The sequence below is a fragment of the Podarcis pityusensis genome, assembly GCF_964106645.2.
Source record: "Podarcis pityusensis genome assembly, chromosome: 7".
NCBI classification, from domain to species: Eukaryota; Metazoa; Chordata; class Lepidosauria; order Squamata; family Lacertidae; genus Podarcis; species Podarcis pityusensis.
This window is the reverse complement of record NC_138031.1, coordinates 67,624,251-67,647,488: the sequence shown is the minus strand read 5'-3', so window position 1 is coordinate 67,647,488 and position 23,238 is coordinate 67,624,251. Positions and strand designations below refer to the sequence as shown.

The following is a 23,238-nucleotide window of genomic DNA, read 5'->3' as shown; positions in this document are numbered from 1 at the left end:
TGTGAATCCCCCAAATCTGTTTCTTGTTTGCTTGTACTAGCAGAAAGTGCCTGGCATTGCCCAGGAAGTCTAAGAACCCCAAAAATATTGTGATTTTTAAATGGATAGCGTGATTTGTAGGTTTTTTGGACATGCATACATACTGATACAGGGTTCAGCGCATCCAGCAGCATTCAAACGTAGATGAAAACCATCTCCTCCACCTCAGGAAACCTCGTTTGTGACCATCACACCACATTGTGTGATGTCATGGGCAAGTCACATTTCGGTTCACCATCTCGATTCAAAAGAGCATCTGGTGTCCAAATGAAGACCACTGCCTCCTCACCGGGAACCCTCATGCTGAGTTGGGAGACAATATCTCAAGAGGCATCTAAACTGGCACAGTTGCAACTCACCATGCAATAGTGGGTGAAACCAAGTAAAACTGGGAAATGATATCTCCAGAGGTGTCCATATCACCTCTGATTTTTGGACCCATCGTGCCAAAAATCAGGTGAATTGGTGCCCATCATCCTAATGTGGATGAAGATTGCCACCTGCACCTCAGGAACTCTTGTGCCAAGTTTGGTGGTGATATTTTGAGAGACAGCTTAGCCCTCTGAGGCCCAGGGCAAGTGTACTCGGCTGTCCCCACCTGCTCTCCAGAGGCCTGATTGTTATCAGAAGTATGCTGCCTTCTGCCTTGGAAATTTCATCAAGTCATTTTGGCTCATAGAAACATTCTCTGTGGATTTAACCAATCCATTTTGGAAGCCAACTAAATGGATGGTCATCACCATGTCCTCTAACAGTGAATTCATGAATTCATATGTGCTGGGCTGCCATGTCATTTTCAATTTGCAACACATGTCATAATAATCTCCTGATACCTGAACTGAGGGTCTTGACATCTGCCCTAGGTTACGGCATTCACCTGGATCCCAGGCCATGACACCCTGGTATCATTCCAACATTCCTCAGATGAAAATAGAGACATTTTCACCGGAGGAACATTGGAGGGTATGTGGTTGGTGTGTTGTTCGTGTACATGTGATTTAAAATCGGAAACGTGATTTTAAAAATTATTATTAAAAAAAACAAAAACCAGCAGTGCTGTAAAACCTGGTGGTGTTGTTGTTAAGTTATCTTGCGATTAATGTTAACTGAATATGCACAAAACAAAACATAAAAAACTAAAGTGACACCACAACACCCCTGCCAGCCAAACAACCACTGCCCAAGGCACTTGCTTTCTTTAGAGAGACGTGTGAGAAGCTACTTCTGGTTAAACGGAATGCACCACTCATACATGGCAACTCCATGTTGCCTCTTCTCTCAAGATAGGGGCAGCTTTAAAAACAAACAAAAACAGTTCGGTAATCACATTTCAATGGCATAGAAAATAAGAATATAGGTGTGTCTTTTGGCTCCTGGGAGGCTGAGCATCTGCTGAAAGGCCAGTGAGTTGGTTCACAAAGCAAAGGGCAGGGATGGAATATGGTTGCTGGTCTAGAATAATGGGTTAGGGATGCTGGTAGCACTGTGGTCTAAACCACTGAGCCTCTTGGGCTTGCTGACCGGAAGGTCAACGGTTCAAATCCATGCGATGGTGTGAACTCCTGTTGCTCTGTCCCAGTTCCTGCCAACCTAGCAGTTTGAAAGCACACCAGCACAAGTAAATAAATAGGTACTGCTGTGGCAGCAAGGTCAACAGAGTTTCCAGGTGCTCTGGTTTCCGCTTTGGTGTTCTGTTGCACCAGAAGCGGTTTAGTCATGGTGGCCACATAACCCAGAAAGCTGTCTGTGGACAAACACCAGCTCCCTCGGCCTGAAGCGAGATGAACGCATCACCCCCATAGTCGTCCAGGGGTCCTTTACCTTTACCTAGAATAATGGCTTCAGGCAGGAGGCAGAAGGGCTCTGACAGAGTCCTGGAGTCCATTCACCTTCTTCCCAAAGCCTAGTAATCACTAACTAGGCTTTAGGAAGGAGCAGTGGCGTAGCGTGGGGGGTGCCAGGGGGGCCGGCCGCACCGGGCGCAACATGGGCGGGGGGGCGCGCTCGCACTAGCAGCTCTCTGCCCCTACTAAAATCCACGGGTTAGGGAGCCCGCGCTCGCTCGGCTTGGCGAGGAGGTCACGGAAGGGGGAGAGCGAAGCCTTCTGCCGCAGGCAAAAAAAGGAGAGGAAGCCGGGTGGGCGGGCGGGCGGGCTGGCTGGCGGGGGTCTGGCTGCGCCTGCTGCTGCCGGTGCAGGGCAAGGCAAGCAGAGCGAGGAGGAGAGAGAGGGGAAGGGGGGGGGAAGCAGCTAGGAAACGCTGCGGTGTGGAGGAGGAATCAATTAAGGAGAGAAAGCGAAAAGCCTTGGAGAAAGGGAAAAAAGGAAAGAAAAGAGGCAGCTCCAGGAGAGCGCGGGGGAAAGAGAAGCCTCGCTGCTGCTGCTGCTGCTTGGGAGAGTAAATTACTGTACTTGCCTTGCCCCGGATTAGGGGGCGCAAATTATTTGCCTTGCCCCAGGTTAGGGGGCGCAAATTACTTGCCTTGCCCCGGGTGCTGATAACCCACGCTACGCCGCTGGGAAGGAGCTCTCATGCCTTCTTCCCAATTCCACTGTTGCTCCAGGAGCTGCTTCCATAGCCCCCATCCACTGGCTGGGGGAAATTGGGACGCCCTGTGATCAAGTCAGAAGCTGTGATGGTTTTAGGAGTTTTGTCACTGTCTCATACTTGGAGGTGAAACAAAATTTAAAAATTCCTTCCAATAGCACCTTAGAGACCAACTAAGTTTGTTATTGGTATGAGCTTTCATGTGCATGCACACTTCTGGTATGAGATGTTTCTCAGTAAGTGAAGTGGTGGCGTGATGAAGGGAATAAGAAAGCAATCCTCAACATTTCCTGGTTATAGGAGCATCCATTCTTTTACTGGAGTCTCTTGGGGGAAAATACTGGTTTTAAGGGATAGTTTCAAGAGTCATTATCAGGAGTGCTTCGGACACCCTGCCAATACATGGAGATCTTCAGTGCTGAAAGGGCATGTCATAATCCATCTGCTGCTTGCAGTAGATGAAGTGCACATAATTATACAAACTCATATCTGAAGCATATGTGGCAATCCATGATAATTAGGTCTGATTATTATAAATGTCCAGTTTTTGCACCGCACTGTTTTCATTATGTAAATTTGGTTTAATGAAATGGTTGCAGGTTTAGAACTTCAGGCTTGTTTAATGGTTGTGGGGGTGTGAGATGATCAGTATAAATACCAGCGTCTCACAGGAGGAGAGCATCACACTCACCTGCCAGACTCCTATCATCACAGCTGAAGCCAAGGTAAGCAACTCTCCTTTCAAGCATCCATGCAGCCTTGTGTTGGGTGATGTGCATCTTTACAGCAGTTCTTTTATCATGGGTAGTTCTTCAAAACTGTGGGTTTGGTGATAGAATGTATTGCAGTGCAGAAGTAGGAACAAGTATATCTGTATTCTGAAGGATCCTGAAATGACGAGCTGTTTTGGTCTTCCCTCAGAGCTTTTGAATTCCATCATGACCACCCTGCCTGAAGCCAATGCTAAATCCGCCGTTGACGTTTTCAAAGTGTTGACCGCTGAGCACCCATGCGACAACCTCGTGTTCTCCCCTGTGAACCTCACTGCAGGCCTGGGCCTACTCGCTTATGCATCTAGTTGTGAACAAGCAGATCAGATCGAGAAGGTGGGTCTAATCAAGCAGTAGAGACGCAGCCTTCAAACTGGGCTCATCATTAGCAGATACCTTTCCATCACCGGTCATATTTGATACAAGTTGAGAAATGACCTCACTGTGGCTTGATCCAGTAATAAGCCCAGTCAACGTCTCTGCACAAAATCCCATAAATGTGCAGAGATCAAAGAATATTGCATCACTAGTCATGGAGTAGAAATTTGGTTGAATGGAATGGAAATCTTCCAAATGGAATCTTCCAAATTTGTAGTTTTCAAAACAATGTATGAGCCAAAAACAGCTCTTTTTTAATAGATTTGTACTTACCTGTACTTATTTTGTAAAAGTAATATTTACAAAAAATCATATATTAGGGGGAAATGTGCATAAAAATGAAGATATTAGTGAAAGTAGCATAACACATGCATTATATTGGGGAAATTGCTTGCAGAAATGTGTACATTAGTAAAAGAAAATGCATCTAAAATGGGTTTATTAGGAGAATTTCACACTAAAATGCTTGTGATTAAAAAAATTGCAAACTGTTGGAGAACTAAATTTAAGATTCGATTCCTTCAGTTCTCATCCTATATGAGATTTGTTGCTATCAGCTCAAGGCAAAACCATAGATTGCCTAAAGTTTGTTTCAAAGATTAGTATGCAGGAAGATATCCATCCTGTCAATGTCACATATGATCTAAGAGTCATGTGAATCGTCCCTAATATACATATCAGGATAATAAGTGCTGCTATTATAATATTGCCTGTGCAACTGAAGCAATGTTCCAATTTCATTCAAGGTCCTGCATTGGGATGAAGTGAAAGAGTGTGACAAACCCAGAAGCAGGAGCCTGGGACATTCAACAACCAGACTAAGAAGGGTATGTAGAAGAACGCTTGGATAAAGGTGTATTCCTCCCCTGCCCATAGAACCCAGCTTGCATATTAGTATTATCTCCTGTTATCTCAGCATCAAATCCATGCCTGTTGGGAAGAAACATATCTGAAGGAAGAACAGAGGCAGCGAGCAGTCAATCAATGAAAGCGCAAATGTCATTTTCACAAATACATTTGAAACAAAATATTTAGATGTGAAGTTAACTGCCCCTCCTTAAGTTGAATGGGGAATACAGCCTGCAATTATTTGTGGTATATTTGTGGCTTCTCATTTGTGGTATCAGTGCAACATTGGGAAAACTATACAGTTCTATGAGTCTACTTATGGATACATACATTTTGTAACTTCATTGCAGGCACAAGAAAAAGTTGAAACCTGCCCCAGACCAAGACCCCGTCCTGAGCCAACCAAGCCTGAAGCAACTCGCCCCAGACCAAGACCCCGTCCTGAGCCAACCAAGCCTGAACCAACTTGCCCCAAACCAAGACCCCGTCCTGAGCCAACCAGGCCTGAGCCAACCAGGCCTGAGCCAACCAGGCCTGAGCCAACTTGCCCCAAACCAAGACCCCGCCCTGAACCAGAGCAACCTAAACCTTGTGACAAGAGACGAGTCATTCACCGCCCAGCTCCTTGCCCTGAGCCTGAGCCTGAGCCCGAGCCACGTTGTCCTAGACGCGTAAGTTGTGAAACATCTGGAGAGTTTCATCTAGATGATTTTTTCTTTATTTTTTATTTAAAATTTAGGGGGCTGTCTCTAAGCATTCTACATGATACCACACAACCTGTGATAAAATCCACAGGAAAGTAGGGATGAAACCGCTAAATTCTTGCTTAGATGTGAAGTTCACTGGGTGATGTTGAGTCAGTCACCATCAACCCCCATCTAACGTTGCTGTGAGCATAAAGTTGAGTAAATCACAAGAAAGGTGTGCTGGGATGCCTGGAGGGATTCAGATGTGATAAATGTTTACTTCAAAGTAGGCATTCCTGAGTTCAATATGACTTTCAAGTAAGCATTCCTGCCTGAGATAAGGGTATAGATTTTCTTTCTCACAAGACAAACCCTTAAGAAGCAGCCAGGTGTCATGAGAATTAACCTTCTATTTTGAATCCTTAGGATGTTCCCTGCTACGAGTGTGAGGAGCCTGAAGGAATCCATACAGCATTCAGCAAAATCCTTGCGACTCTTAATGAGCCCAGCAGCAACTATACCCTGAGCTTTGCCAACAAGCTCTATGGAAACAAGGACATTGCCTTCATCCAGGTAACTCTAATTTTGGCTCCTATGGGTGCTCCACTGCACTGTGAGAACCAAGTGCAAATTGCAACCTGCAATTGACTGTATTCTACCATAAATGGGTTCATCATCTACTGGTGTCTGTCAAAGCTGTGCCTCATTCCCAGGCCATCAGAGGAAATGATAACAATTACTTGCTCTACAAAGTGCTTTACTTGCAAAATCCAATGGTGGTGGTGGTTGCTGTTGCTTTTATTATTATTATTTATTATATTTATACCCCACTCATCGGGAGGAATTGGGAGGAACTGAATTTTTGAGGGCATTAGGCAGCAGTTGGAAAATTCCCAAATGAGAAAGGTGATTATGGATAATATATGGATCCAATGTTTTCTTGTTCTGTTCAGAAATTCCTTTACTGTGCTCTGAAACTGTACTTGACTGAAGTGGAGAACGCTGATCTGCATAATGCCCCAGAGGAAGTGAGGAGACTCATCAACCTTTGGGTCGAAGTCCAGACACATGGTAAGACCACAGCACACTCCAATGACTTCTTGATATAACTTTCATGACAGGGAGGTCATGATTTTTATTCTGCAAACCAGGAACCAATTAAATCTTACTGAACCAACAATCAGTTAAGAGCCCATTGTGGGATAGCCTCTACTCTCTTCCAAACCAGAAGAAAGGTCAGATTATCAAAATAAATTACCGGTAAACTGGTGACCATAATATTTTGTTTATTAAAACATTTAAATAACTCCATTCGGCTGCAAAGGACCACTCAGGGTATAATTAAGTACTTCATCTATCAAGTTGCTTAATTTATCTCCTATAAATAGTGAGTTAGAAGTTTTATGCTAACTCATACAGTGTAATATTATAGCTAAAATCTGAATTTATATATATTTTAATTTTTAAGAAAACCTACTATATCCATTTCTTTCCCAGGTAAGATCAAGGACCTTCTCCCCAAGGACAGCTTTGACTGCCTTGCTCAGCTCCTGCTGGTGAATGCTCTCTACTTCAAAGGACAATGGGAAGTGAAATTTGACAAAGAGCTCACAGAAGAAGCCCCGTTTTACCCACATCATGCAGATGAGGTGAGTTAGAAACATATTCCTAGCTTCCTTGCTTCTTTTGTGCAGAGACAATGTACCTTGTAACTTCCAGAATACATGTTTAGTGTTGGAGTTGAGTTGCCCCAATAAGGTCTTGATGGAGGTCACTTGCAACACTTGGTGCAAGGAAGGCTCTGCAATGCTGGACAGTCGTCACCACTTCTAGTTGAAGATGATGACCCAAAACTAGAGTTAGCTGTCCTAAACCCCACTGCTAACAATGGGGTTTAACTTGGCCACTTGATACCAGTCCAATTGATTTCAGTTAGGCATGAAGATGACTAAATTTAGCAGGATCATTGTTGAAATTATGAAAGAGAAAAATCTGCTCTCTCCCTTTTCTTTTTCCCTGGGAGTTTTTTTTGCAAATGATGTCTGAGAAAGAAAGAACTTCCCAAAGCAAACTAAGTTCCTTCTCTCTTTTTAAATATTTCCTTTTGTCCTTTTCTTCACAGAAGGAATGCCACAGCGTGCAGCTGATGCACAGGAAGGGTGTCTACAATGCAGGGACAATTGACCTCTGCGATGTTCAAGTCCAAGTTGTTGAGATCCCCTACAAGAACAATGAACTGACCTTCGTTCTTCTGCTGCCAGTAGACTGCAATGCAGAAGCTCTTGAACAGGTAAATGGTCTTTCCATTCCTATGATACTGTCCATGGCCTTATTCACCTTATCCATCTCTGGCCCTCGATTTCAATAATACTGGTGTGGAAAAAGTCTGTTGATATATTTTTCTTATTGTATTCACCCTTGTTTTGATTCAATCTGGGATTGGAATGATATCACTATAACTTCTATGTGTTCCTCTAGCTGGAAGATGGACTTAGCCACGAGCATCTGCTTGACCTGGCCTGTCATCTGAAGGCCATTGAGGTGGATTTGGCCATTCCCAAGTTCAGCTCAGAGAAGAGCATTGAAGCCAACGAATACCTGAACCTGCCGGATCTGACTGACCACGAAAAGGCCGATTTCTCTGGAGCAACCACAACAGAAGGCGTGGCTCTGACTCAGCTGGTCCATGATGCTGCTATCGAGATTGATGAGGAGGGTGGTGAAGAACCAGAGCCAGTCCCTTGCCCCAAAGATAGGCGTCCACGTCGGGAACCTGTGGAGATTCGGGCTGACCATCCTTTCCTCTATTTCATCGTGCACAATTGCACCCAGAGCATCATTGCTCTTGGTAGATTTGCTAAGCCAGAATAAAGGAAGAGTTCTGATGCATGGAACAAGATCAATGGAAAACGGATATGGAAGATGTTTTATAGAAAAAACCCTAGTATTTCCCCCTCTTTGCCTCATATTTTGTAATGTCAATCATTGCAGATATTTGGTCAAAGAGAACTTTCATTTGGTGGTGGGCCTAATTTTCATGGTATGATCATGATGTTTTAGAGGATTGCTGTCCTACCTGTCTGCAATTCTTTCTCTGCCTATTTTACAACTTTTCGAGGAAAATCTTCCTCCTGAGTGCTGAATACTGTCCTAGTTCTTAAACAGAAATCTAGGTCATCAGAACAGCTGATAAAACAGAAATGTCTATATTCTGAATGGAAGAGAGCTTCTTTCCCTTACGGTCTTGCATGAAGTGCAATATTCAGGGCGTGAAGTTTTCCGTGCTACTATAGCACTGTGATCGAAGAAGCTGCCCTTCTTTGGGCTACAGTTGACACCAGAATGGAGCCTGGAGGCAGGAATATGTCACTACTCTGGAATCTGCTTCCTGATGAATGTCTTCCTGTTGATTCCTGTTGCAATCCTGTCTGAATAACTGAAACACATTTGTATGCCTTCTGCTGAATTACTTTCCCTGAAGTCAGCATGAGGATTCCAGCCTACACCTACTTACCTTTGAGTAAGCTCTGCTGAATTCAGTGGGACTTACTTTTGAGTAGACACATATAGCATTACAGTACAAAAACAGTAAACTGTAGTGTGGCTCCTCAAACTGATTTTTTTTGGCTATGATGTCTGTGAGACTATACTCTTTCTTTGAAACCTATGAAACCCTATAGCATCTTTTTTTCTGAACTGCACAATATCTCAATAAACAAAGCATTTAATAACATTGTTGTTTTGTCGTTTTCACTTATGTGAGGTGCATTGTAGAGTATGGGTTCTCAAGAGTTGTGATGAAAAGTCATCCCAAGGTACTCAGACAACAGTTTTTTTAAGCCTCACCTAGTGTTCTAAAGCCAAACTATAAGATAGGAATCCCCCATTCACATCCAAAAACTGAGACACAGGAATACAGCTGGAAATACACACAAACGTAGCCACGCAAACAACCCTCAGTTCTGCTCCCCCCCTCAACTTAAACACAGCTAGACAAGACCCCACAGCCCCATGTAAACACAGTCAGTCAACCTCCCTGAAAATAATCTCTACCCAAACACAGGGAAGCAACATTTCCAAAATAAACCTATATGAAAACAGTCAAGCAATACCCACCAAACCCACCCAAACATAGTGTGGTGTAGTGGTTAAGAGCAGTGGACTTGTAATCTGGTGAACCGGGTTCGATTCCCCACTCCTCCACATGCAGCTGCTGGGTGACCTTGGGCTAGTCACACTTCTCTGAAGTCTCTCAGCCCCACTCACCTCACAGAGTGGTTGTTGTGGGGGAGGAAGGGAAAGGAGATTGTTAGCTGCTTTGAGACTCCTTAGGGTAGTGATAAGGTGGGATATCAAATCCAAACAGGGAACTGCCCCTCCCAAAAGGACTCCACGAACCCAGCCAGGATACTCTTCTGAAAAAGCACACACAAGGACACACATACCCCACAAACTGCATACCAACACAGCCAGGAACAGCCTTCCCTCCAGCTGAGAAAATCCCACAAAAACACTCCCAACCACTTACACAAGCACAGCCAGCCAACACCCCCCCCTTTCCCAAACCCCCAAACACCAACCAAGAACTATCACCTTCATTCCAAAGCTCCCTCTATACACAGCCAAGCACTCCCTCTTCCCAGCCACTCCAAAACTCCTACACAAATGCAGTCATACAGCATTTTGCTCCCCTCCAAGATACCCCACACAAGACAGCTGGGCAGCATGAAGCCCTGTCCCCACTCAAAACAGTCAGACTATCACCTGAAATCCCATACAAAACATGGGAAGGGGTGTGTGGCGATCACACAGGGTCCCCGGACGTTTGATGGTCTATTGATCCCTGTGCCACCACTGTGCTCGCTTCCCCGCTGCCACCAACCCCTTTCTCTCGGGTACACACGGAGTCCAGACAGTTGTTAACATTAAACCAAATAAACAAGTTTATTTTATAAGCATGAACAAGTTTATTGTTTCAGATAATTTTTCTTGTAAGTTTCTTAATCTTAGTTTCTTTACCAGCCTAAAACTTCCTAATAACTTCTAACTGATTATCCCAACTGTCTATCTGACTCCTCTTAACAGATTCTCTCACTCTCTCACATCAAACTATCCCAACCCACAGCCTTATCTTCCCTTTCTCTTCTCTAACACCCGGCAGACTGCTTAACAACACTAACTCTAACTCTAACTCCTCCCCTTGGGTTCCCACTGGCCAATCACTTCACTCTCATTTAACCCTTTCTTTATGACCCAGCATGTTTGCCTAGGAGGGCAAATGCCACAGGGGGGAATTCACATAGTGAATTAAATAAAAAGTTGAGAGATGAACATGCTTTCCTTTGCAATGCTGAGGTCATCTCTAAGAAAACAGAAAGCTTTTTGTTCTTAGTAGGGATGAGTTGTCCTGCCTGTTTTGGTTCTGCCAGTTTCTCATATTTCCAATCTTAAACTCCACTTTGTTTCTGCAGCAATTTTCAATTTCTTTTCCCTTTTTTAAGTGAAAATTTGCCAGCATTTTAGTGTGAATTTGTCCTACATTTTGTTTGTTATTTTGCTACTATACACATTTTTTTGCAAACATCATTTCCCTAATAAAATTCATTTTTGTATGTTGTTTCCACTAATATACACATTTTTGTACACACTAGTTGCCTGGTTAACTGCATTGCAAAATTCAGAGAAATGCAAATTTCAAAGGGTGCCTGTGTTTTGGTTCAAATACTGTTTCTGAAAGCGCAAAGTTGGTAGGTTTATGTTTAAATGAGGCACACTCGATTGTCTCTCGAGACAGATGGATGCCAACAACGACAAACTGGTGAGCAATCTGGCCATTGCATTTTGCACCAGCTGAAGTTTCCAAACCATCTTCAGAGGTGGTCCCACGTACTGTGCAACACATTACAGTAATCCAGCTTGGATGTTACCAGACCGTAGGCCACAGAAGTTAGGCTATCCCTGTACTGATAGAGGCATAGCTGGACCACTGGATGAAGCTGACAGAAGGCCACCTGAGCCTCCAGTGACAGCAATGGCTAGGAGAGCACCCCCAAGCTGTGTACTCGCTCCTTCAGAGGGAGTGTAACCCCTCAAGAGCAGGCAGTCTTCCACCCATCTGGTCTAGGGAACCAACCACTAACAGTACCTATGTCTTATCTGAATTGAGCTTCAGTTTATTGGCTCTCATCCAGTCCATTACGAAAGCATGACACCCACTCATCCACTGCCACACCTGTAGATGTAAAAGAGAAATAGAGCCGTATGTCATCAGCATACTGCTGACAACACACTCTGAAACTGAATGGCTCCATTCAGCAGCTTCATGTAGATATTAAACAACACAGGGAATAAAATTGAGCCCTGAGAGACCCCACATGGAAGGTCCCATGGTGCCGAGAAACACTCCCCAAGCATCACCTGCTGAAGACAACTATCCAAGTAGGACCAGAACCACTGCAAAGCATTCGCAACTCAGATAGCCTCTCCAGGGATCCCCCTGGGGATGGTTGATGGTATTGAAAGCTGCTGAGAGGTCAAGGAGGATTTACAGGGACACATTGCCCCTGTCTGTCTCCCAACAGAGCTCAGCATATATGGTGACCAGGGCAGTTTCTGTGCCAAAGCCAGGCCAAAACCCTGATTGAAATGGATCTAGAAAATCCAAGAGCACCTGGATCTGGTCAGTGACCACCTGCTGAAAAACCTTGCCCAGAGGAGGGAGGTTGGCAGCTGACTGGTAATTAGGTTCTTAGAATCTAGGGATAGTTTCTTAAGAAGTGGTCTTGTCTTCTTCAAACAAGCAGGAACCACCCCCTCTTGGCATTGACCACCTCCATGGCCTAGGCAGCTGTCTCCTCTTCCAAGAGGGGCAAAGGTCCAATCCAAGCACCTTGTCCACACCCTCCAGCCTCATCTATTGAAATTCGCCCAACAAAACAGGATTAGATTCTGCATTACCCTGCAGTTTGTCCATTTGAATACAGAGGTACAGGGTTCGTCAATGAGGGCGGAGGTGTATCTACACCTGCACCATGTCATTGTGGGTGGCTATATGCCAGCATCGCAATCGCCACTTCCTTCTTCCTTCACCTGGGGCATAAACAGGAAGGAAAAGGCATGAATAAGAGGAGGTTTTTCAAACCTGCAATAAGTTACCACTCACTCTTGTGGAGGGTGGGATCTAGAATCATTCTAGACTGAAAGCAGCTGTTGATGATGAGTATAAATGATTCTGGATTGAGAAAAATCTGTTTTTGTACTACAAACTGGTCAGTGCGAATGCAGTCCATATCTGAGAATACCCCGTGTGTAGGGGCAATTTTGATCACAAAAAAAATGTAAACCACCCATTTCCTAGTACTGCAGTTATCACTGTCACCGTCCACTGAGACTTTGATGTGCCAATATAACATTTTTCTAAGTAAAACGAATTTCCAGTCATAGCCATGCTTCCAATTGTTTGAAAGAGGAAGAGGCTGAGACATCTTGGTGGTGCCAAGATATTGAGGGGAGTGGGTGTCAGGGCTTTTCCAGCCAGAATTCGCCCTCTCAGGTGGCAGCCATTGTGTGGACAGGCGGAGTCCCCAGATCCCGCGTGGTCCCCCCGTCATGTGGAATAACGACTCAAGACAACGTGCTATGGGATTAAATTGGCCACAACTTTATTAAATTTCAAATGTGGGTAGACCTTGGCTCAGGCATTGGGCGTTCTCCCTCCCCAGTCCCCAGCCGGGGACCTAGGGAGCATCAGGGTTATCCAGTGTGTGTGTGGGGGATGGGCCGGCTCTGGAGAACATATGTTCAAGCAGAGATAGCCGCCCCCGTTACGCTGCCGCCGCAGGGGAGAGCAATGATGACCTTTCGGTGTACGGTCAAAGCCTCCCTTCAGAAACCCCTTTAATGGGGAACCCTGGTATCGCCGCCGCAAAGAGGAAGATGGACTAAAGGATTCCGCCCAAGGCCTGATACCGCCAAAGTTGTGACGTTTTGCTACGGGAAAGGCGAAACCTGCCAATGCAGGGAAATTCCTTTCCGGCCCTTTAACAGCGACCTTAACGTAGCAGCGCCCGCATACCTGCGAAGAAAAGTTAACCTGCAAAACCTGTGAAGAAAGTTAACCTGCAAATAAGACATTAACTGAGGGTGGGTAGGGTGGGAGAAGCTCTGGAGCCAAGTGAGGATTCCCAGGTAAGATCCTCCCTCTATTGTGTGGGCGGTAATCCCTCCCCTACCTGCCTGGTCTCCTTGGCAACGCTTCCCCCAGGTGGGATTGGACAACTGACTGAGGTAGGCGGAGACCTCCAGGTATCCCACCTGAGGGAAGGCAAACCAAGCCTATGCTGTTGGAGCCGCTCCAGATCTAGGGGCTGCCCGCGCCCATGCAAAGGGCGCCCCCCGTTTTAAGCGGGGAGCGGTCATTGCCATTATAAGAGAACAAGGGGTTGTTCCAGCACCTCTTTTTCTTGCAAAATAGCACTGGTGGATGTAGTTGAGATTTGGTGTCATTGCTCAGTGGCTTCTTGAATTCCACAAACCATTTTCCTGCGATATTTTTTAAAGCCCTCTCACCCCTCTTGGTGCGGCAGCGTTGCAGGATGGCAGAGGCTTCACTGGGGGCCTCGATGAGGGAACTTGAACTTCAGTGCCCTTCCTGATAGGCGGTGGGGGCATAAGCCCCTGTCCCCTATCAGGAACTGGATCCTAGCCTGCGCCCTGCTTTGGCAAATGGGGATGCAGGCTGGGCCTTGGGCCGTGCCAGGGGGTGGAGCCGATGGAGCAGGTAGGCTTCTCTCGGATCTGCCACTTGCCCCATTTAAGCAGCCTACACCTGGGGCACTACCTGTTCGTTAAAAGTGATCTGGTCTGCAAATTTACAGAGGTGAGGAGCTGTTCAATGGCGGTCCAGGATATTTTGCTGTCAGATTTCCCCCCCTTCTAGGTCAACACTGTAAAAAGTCTTATTGTGTTTTTGTAGACCAATTCCTGCCTTCTGTTATCCCCTCCACCAGCGGTGGCTAGTGCTCAGTGGAACTGGTGGAGAAGTCACCAGGGATGGAGAACTTTAAAGTTTTAAGATCAGTAAGCAGAAAACATGAAAACAACGAGAAGAGGCAGGAACAAAGATTTGGAGATATGCTTCAGAGGTCCAGACTATGGGGAGTCCAGAAAAATTAATAATTTCAATTTGGATTATAATTTGGTTGTTTTTTTATTTTAGTTTATTATTTTTAATTGGATTATGATTCGGATATCTGGATTGGCTGTTTTTATGGGGAAATCAATAAAAATGATTTTTTAAAAAGAGGAACTGGTGGAGAAGACAGGTAGGCAATTGGTTGATGGAGCCAGATCCAATGGCGAACAAAGCCAACTCATTTCTCATTCCCTCCCTGTCCTCCTGGCTAAGTTGTACACAGGAAAGACTGGGACTAAAGAGGAAGAGCCTGGCAGGGTGTGCCACACCTGCACTGGTTGTAGGAAAGACAGGTGAGGGCTGAGTGAAGGTAGACTGATTTTGTTGGAGCAGTGCCCCACTAGCCCTAGTAGGTGACCTCTCCACTGCCCTTCTTATGAGACCTACTTAAAAAGATTGCATGTAAGAAGTAACCCCGTTACAGCTGGCCAAGCTTACAGGCTAATAAAGACCTATATCAACATCAGCATAGATGTCCCTACCTGCTCGCTCTATATCTCAAACACTACCATTCACTAATGAAGCTCCAGGATGATTTACATCAACAAAGAATGTAAAAACGGTGCAATAAAATATAAGCTGGATATGATAAAAAGCAATTCAAAAACTGTAAGAATGGTAGAAGAGGGCAGGACTTGATTTCCATGCACACAGTGGTGTAGCATGGGGGGCAGAGTGCAAAATTCTGAGAGGGGGCAACCAGGCACCCCGACAACAGGCTCACCCATCAAGGCTGCATGGCTGAGCTCCTGCCACCCCCCGGAGCTGCGGGGAGGCAAGCCATGCCCAGGCCAGGCCTTCGGGGCTGGAGTTGCATGTCCTTCTCCTCGTGGCCAGCGAAGGGACGCCTGCATGCTCCACCCCTGGGCTGGCTGAGCCAGGAGGCAGCAGAGCCGCCAAGCCTAGAAGCCACATGGTTATCGCCACCAGCAGCAGCAGCTGCGGCAGCCATGTGCCTCATGGGTTCAGTGCACATCCCCCAACACATGCTTCCACCCCAACTGCCCAGTCCAACACTTGCCCTGTCCCGGGCACCAGCAACCCATGCTACACCACTGCATCCACACCCAACTGCTAGAGACCAAGTAATCTGCAAATTCAGCAATTATTAATTCTTAAATATAGGAACAGCATGAATTGAAAGCAGGCTGGGGCATCCAGTTCTTTGAAGCCCCCTTCAGAAATAATAGGGGAGGGAGCACACCTCCCGTTGGTGGTCCCCTGCTCGTGCTTTCGCTTGGTGGCAGTGGCAGAAACGAGTACATTTCCCACACTGCTCAGCCTGCCATGGAAGGCTTAGAGAACATATTACTTAACGAAGTGCTTGCCTAGCAGCTTGTCTCTCTTAAACAAGAACTGAAGAGTAACGAGAAATTTCTGACTCCCAGCTAGATATCAATACCTCCATTGCCACCTAGTGACGAAATCATATAATGACACTGTCCGAACAATTAGGGAAGTTAAGAGGGCGCTTCCTGACATAGACATGAGTTAACACTCGCTGTGCCCAAACTCCCTCCAACACTGTGCGAAGGTGTAGAATTAATCTGTTTTCAGTCAATTCCCATCTAAGTCAAGTGATTTCCTTTTCCTTCCATAAAATGGGAAATGCTTTCAACTGCACTGTCACTGACTAGTGATAAGTGATTGGTTATATGGGAAACTTCAATTTTTGACATTGTAGATTTGCTTTTTTACCTTATAACATCATCTGTTGTTTGCTTATTGGACCTGTTTATATGAATTTGTAGTATTTGTATCTTGTTGTTCTTCTCTTTACTTTTATTACTTTGTGCCCAGAATTGGGATTGAAAATATTAAATGAGGATCTTCAGAGCAGAAACATAAATGCTCCTCAGAGCTCCATATGTATTAAATAGTTCATGGCACAATGAATTATCTGGATGAATTCTAGCAGATCACAGAACAGCCTATTTATCCTAGTCCTGCCTGCTTCTCCTGACTGCTCTTTGGGACATTGGTCATATTTTAGATTTTTTTTTTTGTTCTAAGCCATGTGAATAACACCCTACCCCAGGATTGATTGTAGTTTGTGAACCCTAAAAGCACATAGCAAGTGATGGCTCTCCAGATGTTACAACATACAAAGAATCTAGATAGGTAGAACTAAAGTTACAACTGATGCAGCCTTCTGTTTTGAACAATGTTCAGTCTGGTGTTTCTTGAAAGGTGGCATATATGTCAGTGTGGTGTAGTGGTTAAGAGCGGTAGTCTCGTAATCTGGGGAACCAGGTTCGCTTCCCCGCTCCTCCACATGCAGCTGCTGGGTGACCTTGGGCCAGTCACACTTCTTTGAAGTCTCTCAGCCTCACTCACCTCACAGAGTGTTTGTTGTGGGGGAGGAAGGGAAAGGAGAATGTTAGCCGCTTTGAGACTCCTTAAAGGGAGTGAAAGGCGGGATATCAAATCCAAACTCTTCTTCTTCTTCTCTTCTTCAAAAACAACAGCTCTCCTCTGCCACTCACGCTCAGCATCTTGAATTGTATTTGGAACTATAGTGCCTTTGGACTCGGACATTTCATTGAGCCATTTTGACGGATAGAAACATTTCCCACGAATATGCCCAATCTATTTTTTTAAACATCTAATTGAGTGATCCTCGCCATTTCCTCCAGTGGTGAATTCGTACCCACCATCCTGCTGTGTCATTTTCAATTTCTTACACATTTTTTTCAAAGCCCATATAGGGTGTTGTGGGGAATAAGAAAGGAACCCTCTGCATTTCCTTCCTCTAGGGACACACATTCTTTCAATGGAGTCTCTTGGGGGGAAACTTGGTTTTAAGGGACAGTTTCGAGGGGATATTTGGAGTGCTTTGGGACACACTGACATGCTGACAGGGTGTGTCACATTGTGCCTGCACTTTGCAGTAGATGAAGTATACCTAATTAAGCAAAGTCATACAGGGAGTATATGTGGCAATCCAAGATAATTACCTTTGATCATTAGAAATGTCCAGTTTTTGCATCGTACTGGTTTCATTATGTAAATTTGAATTAATCTAATTTTTTGCAGATTCGGAAAATACAAAGTAGTTTAATGGTTGTGGGGGTGTGAGATGATCAGTATAAATACCAGCGTCTCACAGGAGGAGAGCATCACACTCACCTGCCAGACTCCTATCATCACAGCTGAAGCCAAGGTAAGCAACTCTCCTTTCAAGCATAGATGCAGCCTTGTGTTGGGTGATGTGCATCTTTACAGCAGTTCTTTTATCATGGGTAGTTCTTCAAAACTGTGGGTTTGGTGATAGAATGTATTGCAGTGCAGAAGTAGGAACAAGTATATCTGTATTCTGAAGGATCCTGAAATGACGAGCTGTTTTGGTCTTCCCTCAGAGCTTTTGAATTCCATCATGACCACCCTGCCTGAAGCCAATGCTAAATCCGCCGTTGACGTTTTCAAAGTGTTGACCGCTGAGCACCCATGCGACAACCTCGTGTTCTCCCCTGTGAACCTCACCGCAGGCCTGGGCCTACTCGCTTATGCATCTAGTTGTGAACAAGCAGATCAGATCGAGAAGGTGGGTCTAATCAAGCAGTAGAGACGCAGCCTTCAGACTGGGCTCATCATTAGCAGATACCTTTCCATCACCGGTCATATTTGATACAAGTTGAGAAATGACCTCACTGTGGCTTGATCCAGTAATAAGCCCAGTCAACGTCTCTGCACAAAATCCCATAAATGTGCAGAGATCAAAGAATATTGCATCACTAGGCATGGAGGAGAAATTTGGTTGAATGGAATGGAAATCTTCCAAATGGAATCTTCCAAATCTGTAGTTTTCAAAACAATGTGTGAGCCAAAAACAGCTCTTTTTTAATAGATTTGTACTTACCTGTACTTGTTTTGTAAAAATAATGTTTACAAGAATTCATATATTAGGGGAAAATGTGCATAAAAATGAAGATATTAGCGAAAGTAGCATAACACATGCATTATATTGGGGAAATTGCTTGCAAAACTGTGTACAGAAAAGAATGTGTACAGTAAAAGAAAATGCATCTAAAAATGGGTTTATTAGGAGACTAGAATGCTTGTGAATCTTCATATGGATCTTTTTAAAAAAAATAAAAATAAAAATGAAATAGCAACTATTGCAAAACGTGGAGAACTAAATTTAAGATTTAATTCCTTCAGTTCTCATCCTATATGTGATTTCTTGCTATTAGCTCAAGGCAGAACCATAGATTGCCTGAAGTTTGTATGTATGTTTGGATCATTAATTTAGCATGATTCAGATATCATATGCCAAATATGTTGAATAATTTCAAAGATTAGTATGCAGGAAGATATCCATCCTGCCAATGTCACATATGATCTAAGAGTCATGTGAATCGTCCCTAATAGACATATCAGGATAATAAGTGCTGCTGTTATAATATTGCCTGTGCAACTGAAGCAATGTTTCAATTTCATTCAAGGTCCTGCATTGGGATGAAGTGAAAGAGTGTGACAAACCCAGAAGCAGGAGCCTTGGACAGTCAACAACCAGACTAAGAAGGGTATGTAGAAGAACGCTTGGATAAAGGTGTATTCCTCCCCTACCCATAGAACCCAGCTAGCATATTAGTATTATCTCCTGTTATCTCAACATCAAATCCATGCCTGTTGGGCAAAAACATCTCTAAAGGAAGAAAAAGGGGCCTTGAGCACTGAATCAGCTCTTAAAAGTGCAAATGTCATTTTCGTAAATATATTTGCAACAAAATATTTGGATGTGAAGTTTACGTCGCTCCTTGAGATGAAGGAGGATTAGAGCATCAATATATGTGTCTGATGTCAGTGCAACATCAGAACAAGGATTGGCTGATGTTTGAAAAACTAATTTGGTTTCATGCCAACATTTCTTATTCCTTTATTGTAAATGGGCTGGGACTGAACTACCTATGGATGCAGACATTTTATAACTTCATTGCAGACCCAAGGTGCTGGTGGCGCCAAACCAAGACCCCGTCCTGAACCTAAACCTTGTGACAAGAGACGAGTCGTTCACCGCCCAGCTCCTTGCCCTGAGCCCGAGCCCGAGCCACGTTGTCCTAGACGCGTAAGTTGTGAAACATCTGGAGAGTTTCATCAAAATAATAATAATCACACACACACAAATAGACATTTAGGGGGTTATCTCTAAGTATTCTAAATGATACCACACAACCTGTCATAAAATCCACAGGAAAGTAGGAATGAAACCGCTAAATTCTTGCTTAGATGTGAAGCTCACTGGGTGATGTTGAGTCAGTCACCATCAACCCCCATCTAACATTGCCGTGAGCATAAAATTGAGTAAATCACAAGAAAGATGAGCTGGGCTGCCTGGAGGGATTCAGATGTGATAAATGTTTACTTCAAAGTAGGCATACCTGAGGTCGACTTTCAAGCAAGCTTTGTTGCTTAAGATAAGTTTGTAAGTTTTCTTTCTCACAAGATATACCCTTAAGAAGATAAGTAGCCAGGTGTTTTGAGAATTAACCTCCTTCTTTTTGAATCCTTAGGATGTTCCTTGCTATGAGTGTGAGAAGCCTGAAGGAATCCATACGGCATTCAGCAAAATCCTTGCGACTCTTAATGAGCCCAGCGCCAACTATACCCTGAGCTTTGCCAACAAGCTCTATGGAAACAAGGACATTGCCTTCATCCAGGTAACTCTAATTTTGGCCCCTATGGGTGCTCCACTGTACTGTGAGAACCAAGTGCAAATTGCAACCTGCAATTGACTGTATTCTACCATAAATGGGTTCATCATCTACTGGTGTCTGTCAAACTTGTGCCTCATTCCCAGGCAACCAGAGAGATCTACTACGGTAATGATTATCTGCTCTATGAAAGTCTCCACCTGCAAAATTTAGTGTTCTGAAACTACAAAGAGGCACTGAATCTTTAAGGGCATTAGGCAGTACTCAAATGCGAGAGAATACTCTGGACATTTTCTGTTTTGTTATATATTTACTGATACATGGATCCAATGTCTTCTTGTTCTGTTCAGAAATTCGTTTTCTGTGCTCTGAAACTGTACTTGACTGAAGTGGATGGTGTTGATTTCCATAATGCCCCTGAGGAAGTGAGGAGACTCATCAACCTTTGGGTTGAAACCCGTACACATGGTAAGACCACAGAATGCACTAATGACCTCTTCTTGACATAACCTTCATGATACAGAGGTCTCCGGTCTTTGTTCTTCTGATGCTGGTTCAAAAAACCAGTTAAATCTTTCCTATTCCCCAAGAATAAGCTAAGAGCACACTGTGGCCTCTGCTTTCCTTCAAAAATGAGGAAAGGTATGATTGATTTGTTGTAATAAACTGGTGCTCATACTATTTTATTTGCTTATAAAAACAGTTAAACGCTCCCATTCTGTTGCAAAGGACTACTTAGGGTATAATTAAGTACTTTATTCAAGCTGTTCCATTTATTCTCCATCAACCGTGAACTACAAATTGTATGCTCACATTTTATTTGGAGGAATGCAGTAGACTAGTTAAAACCCACCCCCATTCCCAAAAAACCCATTGTAACAATTTCTTTGCCAGGTAAGATCAAGGACCTTCTCCCCAAGGACAGCTTTGATTGCCTTGTTCAGCTCCTGCTGGTGAATGCTCTCTTCTTCAAAGGACAATGGGAAGTGAAATTTGACAAAGAGCTCACAGAAGAAGCCCCGTTTTACCCACACCATGCAGATGAGGTGAGTTAGAAACATATTCCTAGCTTCCTTGTTTTTTTGTGCGGAGACAATGTACCTTGTAACTTCCAGAATACATGTTTAGTGTTGGAGTTGAGTTGCCCCAATAAGGTCTTGATGGAGGTCACTTGAAAGACTTGGTGCAAGGAAGGCTCTGCAATGCTGGACAGTTGTCACCCCTTTTAGCTGAAGATGATGGCCCAAAACTAGAGTTAGAGCCCCACTGCTAACAATGGGGTTTAACTTGGCCACTTGATACCAGTCCAACTGATTTTAGTTAGGCATGAAGATGACTAAATTTAGTAGGATTGTTGCTGAAATTACAAAAGAGAAGAATCTGCTGTCTCCCTTTTCTTTTTCTCTGGGAGGTGTTTTTTGGTTTTGCAATGCTGAATCTCATGATCTCAAAGAAAGAAAGAAATATTTCCTTTTTTCCTTTTCTTCACAGAAGGAATGCCACAGCGTGCAGCTGATGCACAGGAAGGGTGTCTACAATGCAGGGACAATTGACCTATGCGATGTTCAAGTCCAAGTTGTTGAGATCCCCTACAAGAACAATGAACTGACCTTCGTTCTACTGCTGCCAGTAGACTGCAGTGCAGAAGCTCTTGAACAGGTAAATGGTCTTTCCATTCCTATGATACTGTCCATGGCCTTATTCACCTTATCCATCTCTGGCCCTCGATTTCAATAATACTGGTGTGGAAAAAGTCTGTTGATATATTTTTCTTATTGTGTTCACCCTTGTTTTGATTCAATCTGGGATTGGAATGATATCACTATAACTTCTATGTGTTCCTCTAGCTGGAAGATGGACTTAGCCACGAGCATCTGCTTGACCTGTCCTGTCATCTGAAGGCGATTGAGGTCGATTTGGCCATTCCCAAGTTCAGCTCAGAGAAGAGCATTGAAGCCAACGAATACCTGAATCTGCCGGATCTGACTGACCACGAAAAGGCCGATTTCTCTGGAGCAACCACAACAGAAGGCGTGGCTCTGACTCAGCTGGTCCATGATGCTGCTATCGAGATTGATGAGGAGGGTGGTGAAGAACCAGAGCCAGTCCCTTGCCCCAAGGATAGGCGTCCACGTCGGGAACCTGTGGAGATTCGGGCTGACCGTCCTTTCCTCTATTTCATCGTGCACAATTGCACCCAGAGTATCATTGCTCTCGGTAGATTTGCTAAGCCAGAATAAAGGAAGAGTTCATGCAACAAAATCAATGGAAAATGGATACGGAAAATATTTTATAGAAGAATATTGTTTTCCCCTCTCCTCTTTACTCAGCAAGGCCAACCTTTGCATAGCTTTGGGCAAAGAGAACTTTCATTGGGTGGCGGGCCTAATTTTCATGGTATGACAACAATGTTTTATAGGTTTGTTGCTCTACCTGCCTTCTCCTGTCATTTTACATCTTTTCAATAAGATGTTTGATAAATGACAATATTCAGTAAGTGCATTTTCCCCTGCACTATAGCACTGCGATGGAAGAAGCTACACTTCTTTGGGCCACAACTAAATTTTTCTAAATGGAACACCTGGGTGGAGACTGAAGTCAGGAAAATGTCACTATTCTGGAATCTGCTTCTTGATGAAAGTTGTCTTGTTCTTTCTTGATTCAAATCTGCCTAACCAACTGAAGCAAAATTGTATGCCTTCTACTAAATTATCTTGCCTGAAGTCAGCAGCATGAGGCTGCCATCCTAGATCTACTTACTTGGAAGTAAGCCCTGCTGAATTCAGTGGAACTTCTGAGTAGACATGTATTGGACCACACTATGAAACAGGAAACTGCAGTCTGGCTCTTTGAAATGAAAATCTTTCCACGTTGCTTGTGAGATTATAGCTTTTCTTTGAAACTTATGGAACTTTCTTGCATCTTTTGTACTGAAGCTGCACAATATCTGAATAAACAAAGCATTTAATAAAACTTGTTTTGCAGTCTTCACTCCTGTGAGATATGTTGTACAGTACGAGTTCCCAAGGATTGTGATGACAAATCTTCCCCAGGCACTCAGACAAGAATTTTTATGACTAAAGGCAACCCATAAGATAAGGATCCCCTCCTTCGCATTTCAA

The 23,238-nt window shown here is 44.1% G+C and overlaps 2 protein-coding genes across 3 annotated transcripts; both read left to right on the top strand.

Annotated features, from left to right (window-relative positions):
• Positions 1–3,261: 3,261 nt before the first annotated feature.
• Positions 3,262–23,089, top strand: LOC308481983 (serpin B3-like). Of its 2 annotated transcripts, none has more exons than XM_081014896.1 (9): positions 3,262–3,311; positions 3,508–3,692; positions 4,481–4,561; positions 19,405–19,530; positions 19,976–20,122; positions 20,467–20,584; positions 21,011–21,162; positions 21,608–21,775; positions 21,964–23,089. In XM_081014896.1, the coding sequence occupies exons 2-9, from the start codon at positions 3,525–3,527 to the stop codon at positions 22,354–22,356; spliced, it is 1,353 nt and encodes a 450-aa protein (XP_080871022.1). In that variant the 5' UTR covers positions 3,262–3,311; positions 3,508–3,524; the 3' UTR covers positions 22,357–23,089. The 2 variants fall into 2 exon arrangements, with proteins under 2 accessions (XP_080871022.1, XP_080871021.1); XM_081014895.1 differs by lacking the exons at positions 3,262–3,311; positions 3,508–3,692; positions 4,481–4,561 and adding exons at positions 17,576–17,625; positions 17,822–18,006; positions 18,908–18,988.
• Positions 4,661–9,000, top strand: LOC308481800 (serpin B3-like; the record flags this gene model as incomplete). The annotated part of the gene is made up of 7 exons (XM_081014508.1): positions 4,661–4,666; positions 4,934–5,254; positions 5,696–5,842; positions 6,223–6,340; positions 6,767–6,918; positions 7,392–7,559; positions 7,748–9,000. The coding sequence occupies 7 exons, from the start codon at positions 4,661–4,663 to the stop codon at positions 8,138–8,140; spliced, it is 1,305 nt and encodes a 434-aa protein (XP_080870634.1). The 3' UTR covers positions 8,141–9,000.
• Positions 23,090–23,238: the final 149 nt, after the last annotated feature.

What these genes read in the sequence shown, in the direction of transcription:
- LOC308481983 (XM_081014896.1), top strand. Translation starts at nt 3,525, where the DNA reads ATGACCACCCTGCCTGAAGCCAATGCTAAATCCGCCGTTGACGTTTTC. An exon ending in AGCCACGTTGTCCTAGACGC is followed by an intron (nt 19,531 to 19,975) that starts GTAAGTTGTGAA and finishes TTGAATCCTTAG; the next exon opens with GATGTTCCTTGCTATGAGTG. An exon ending in GTGCAGAAGCTCTTGAACAG is followed by an intron (nt 21,776 to 21,963) that starts GTAAATGGTCTT and finishes GTGTTCCTCTAG; the next exon opens with CTGGAAGATGGACTTAGCCA.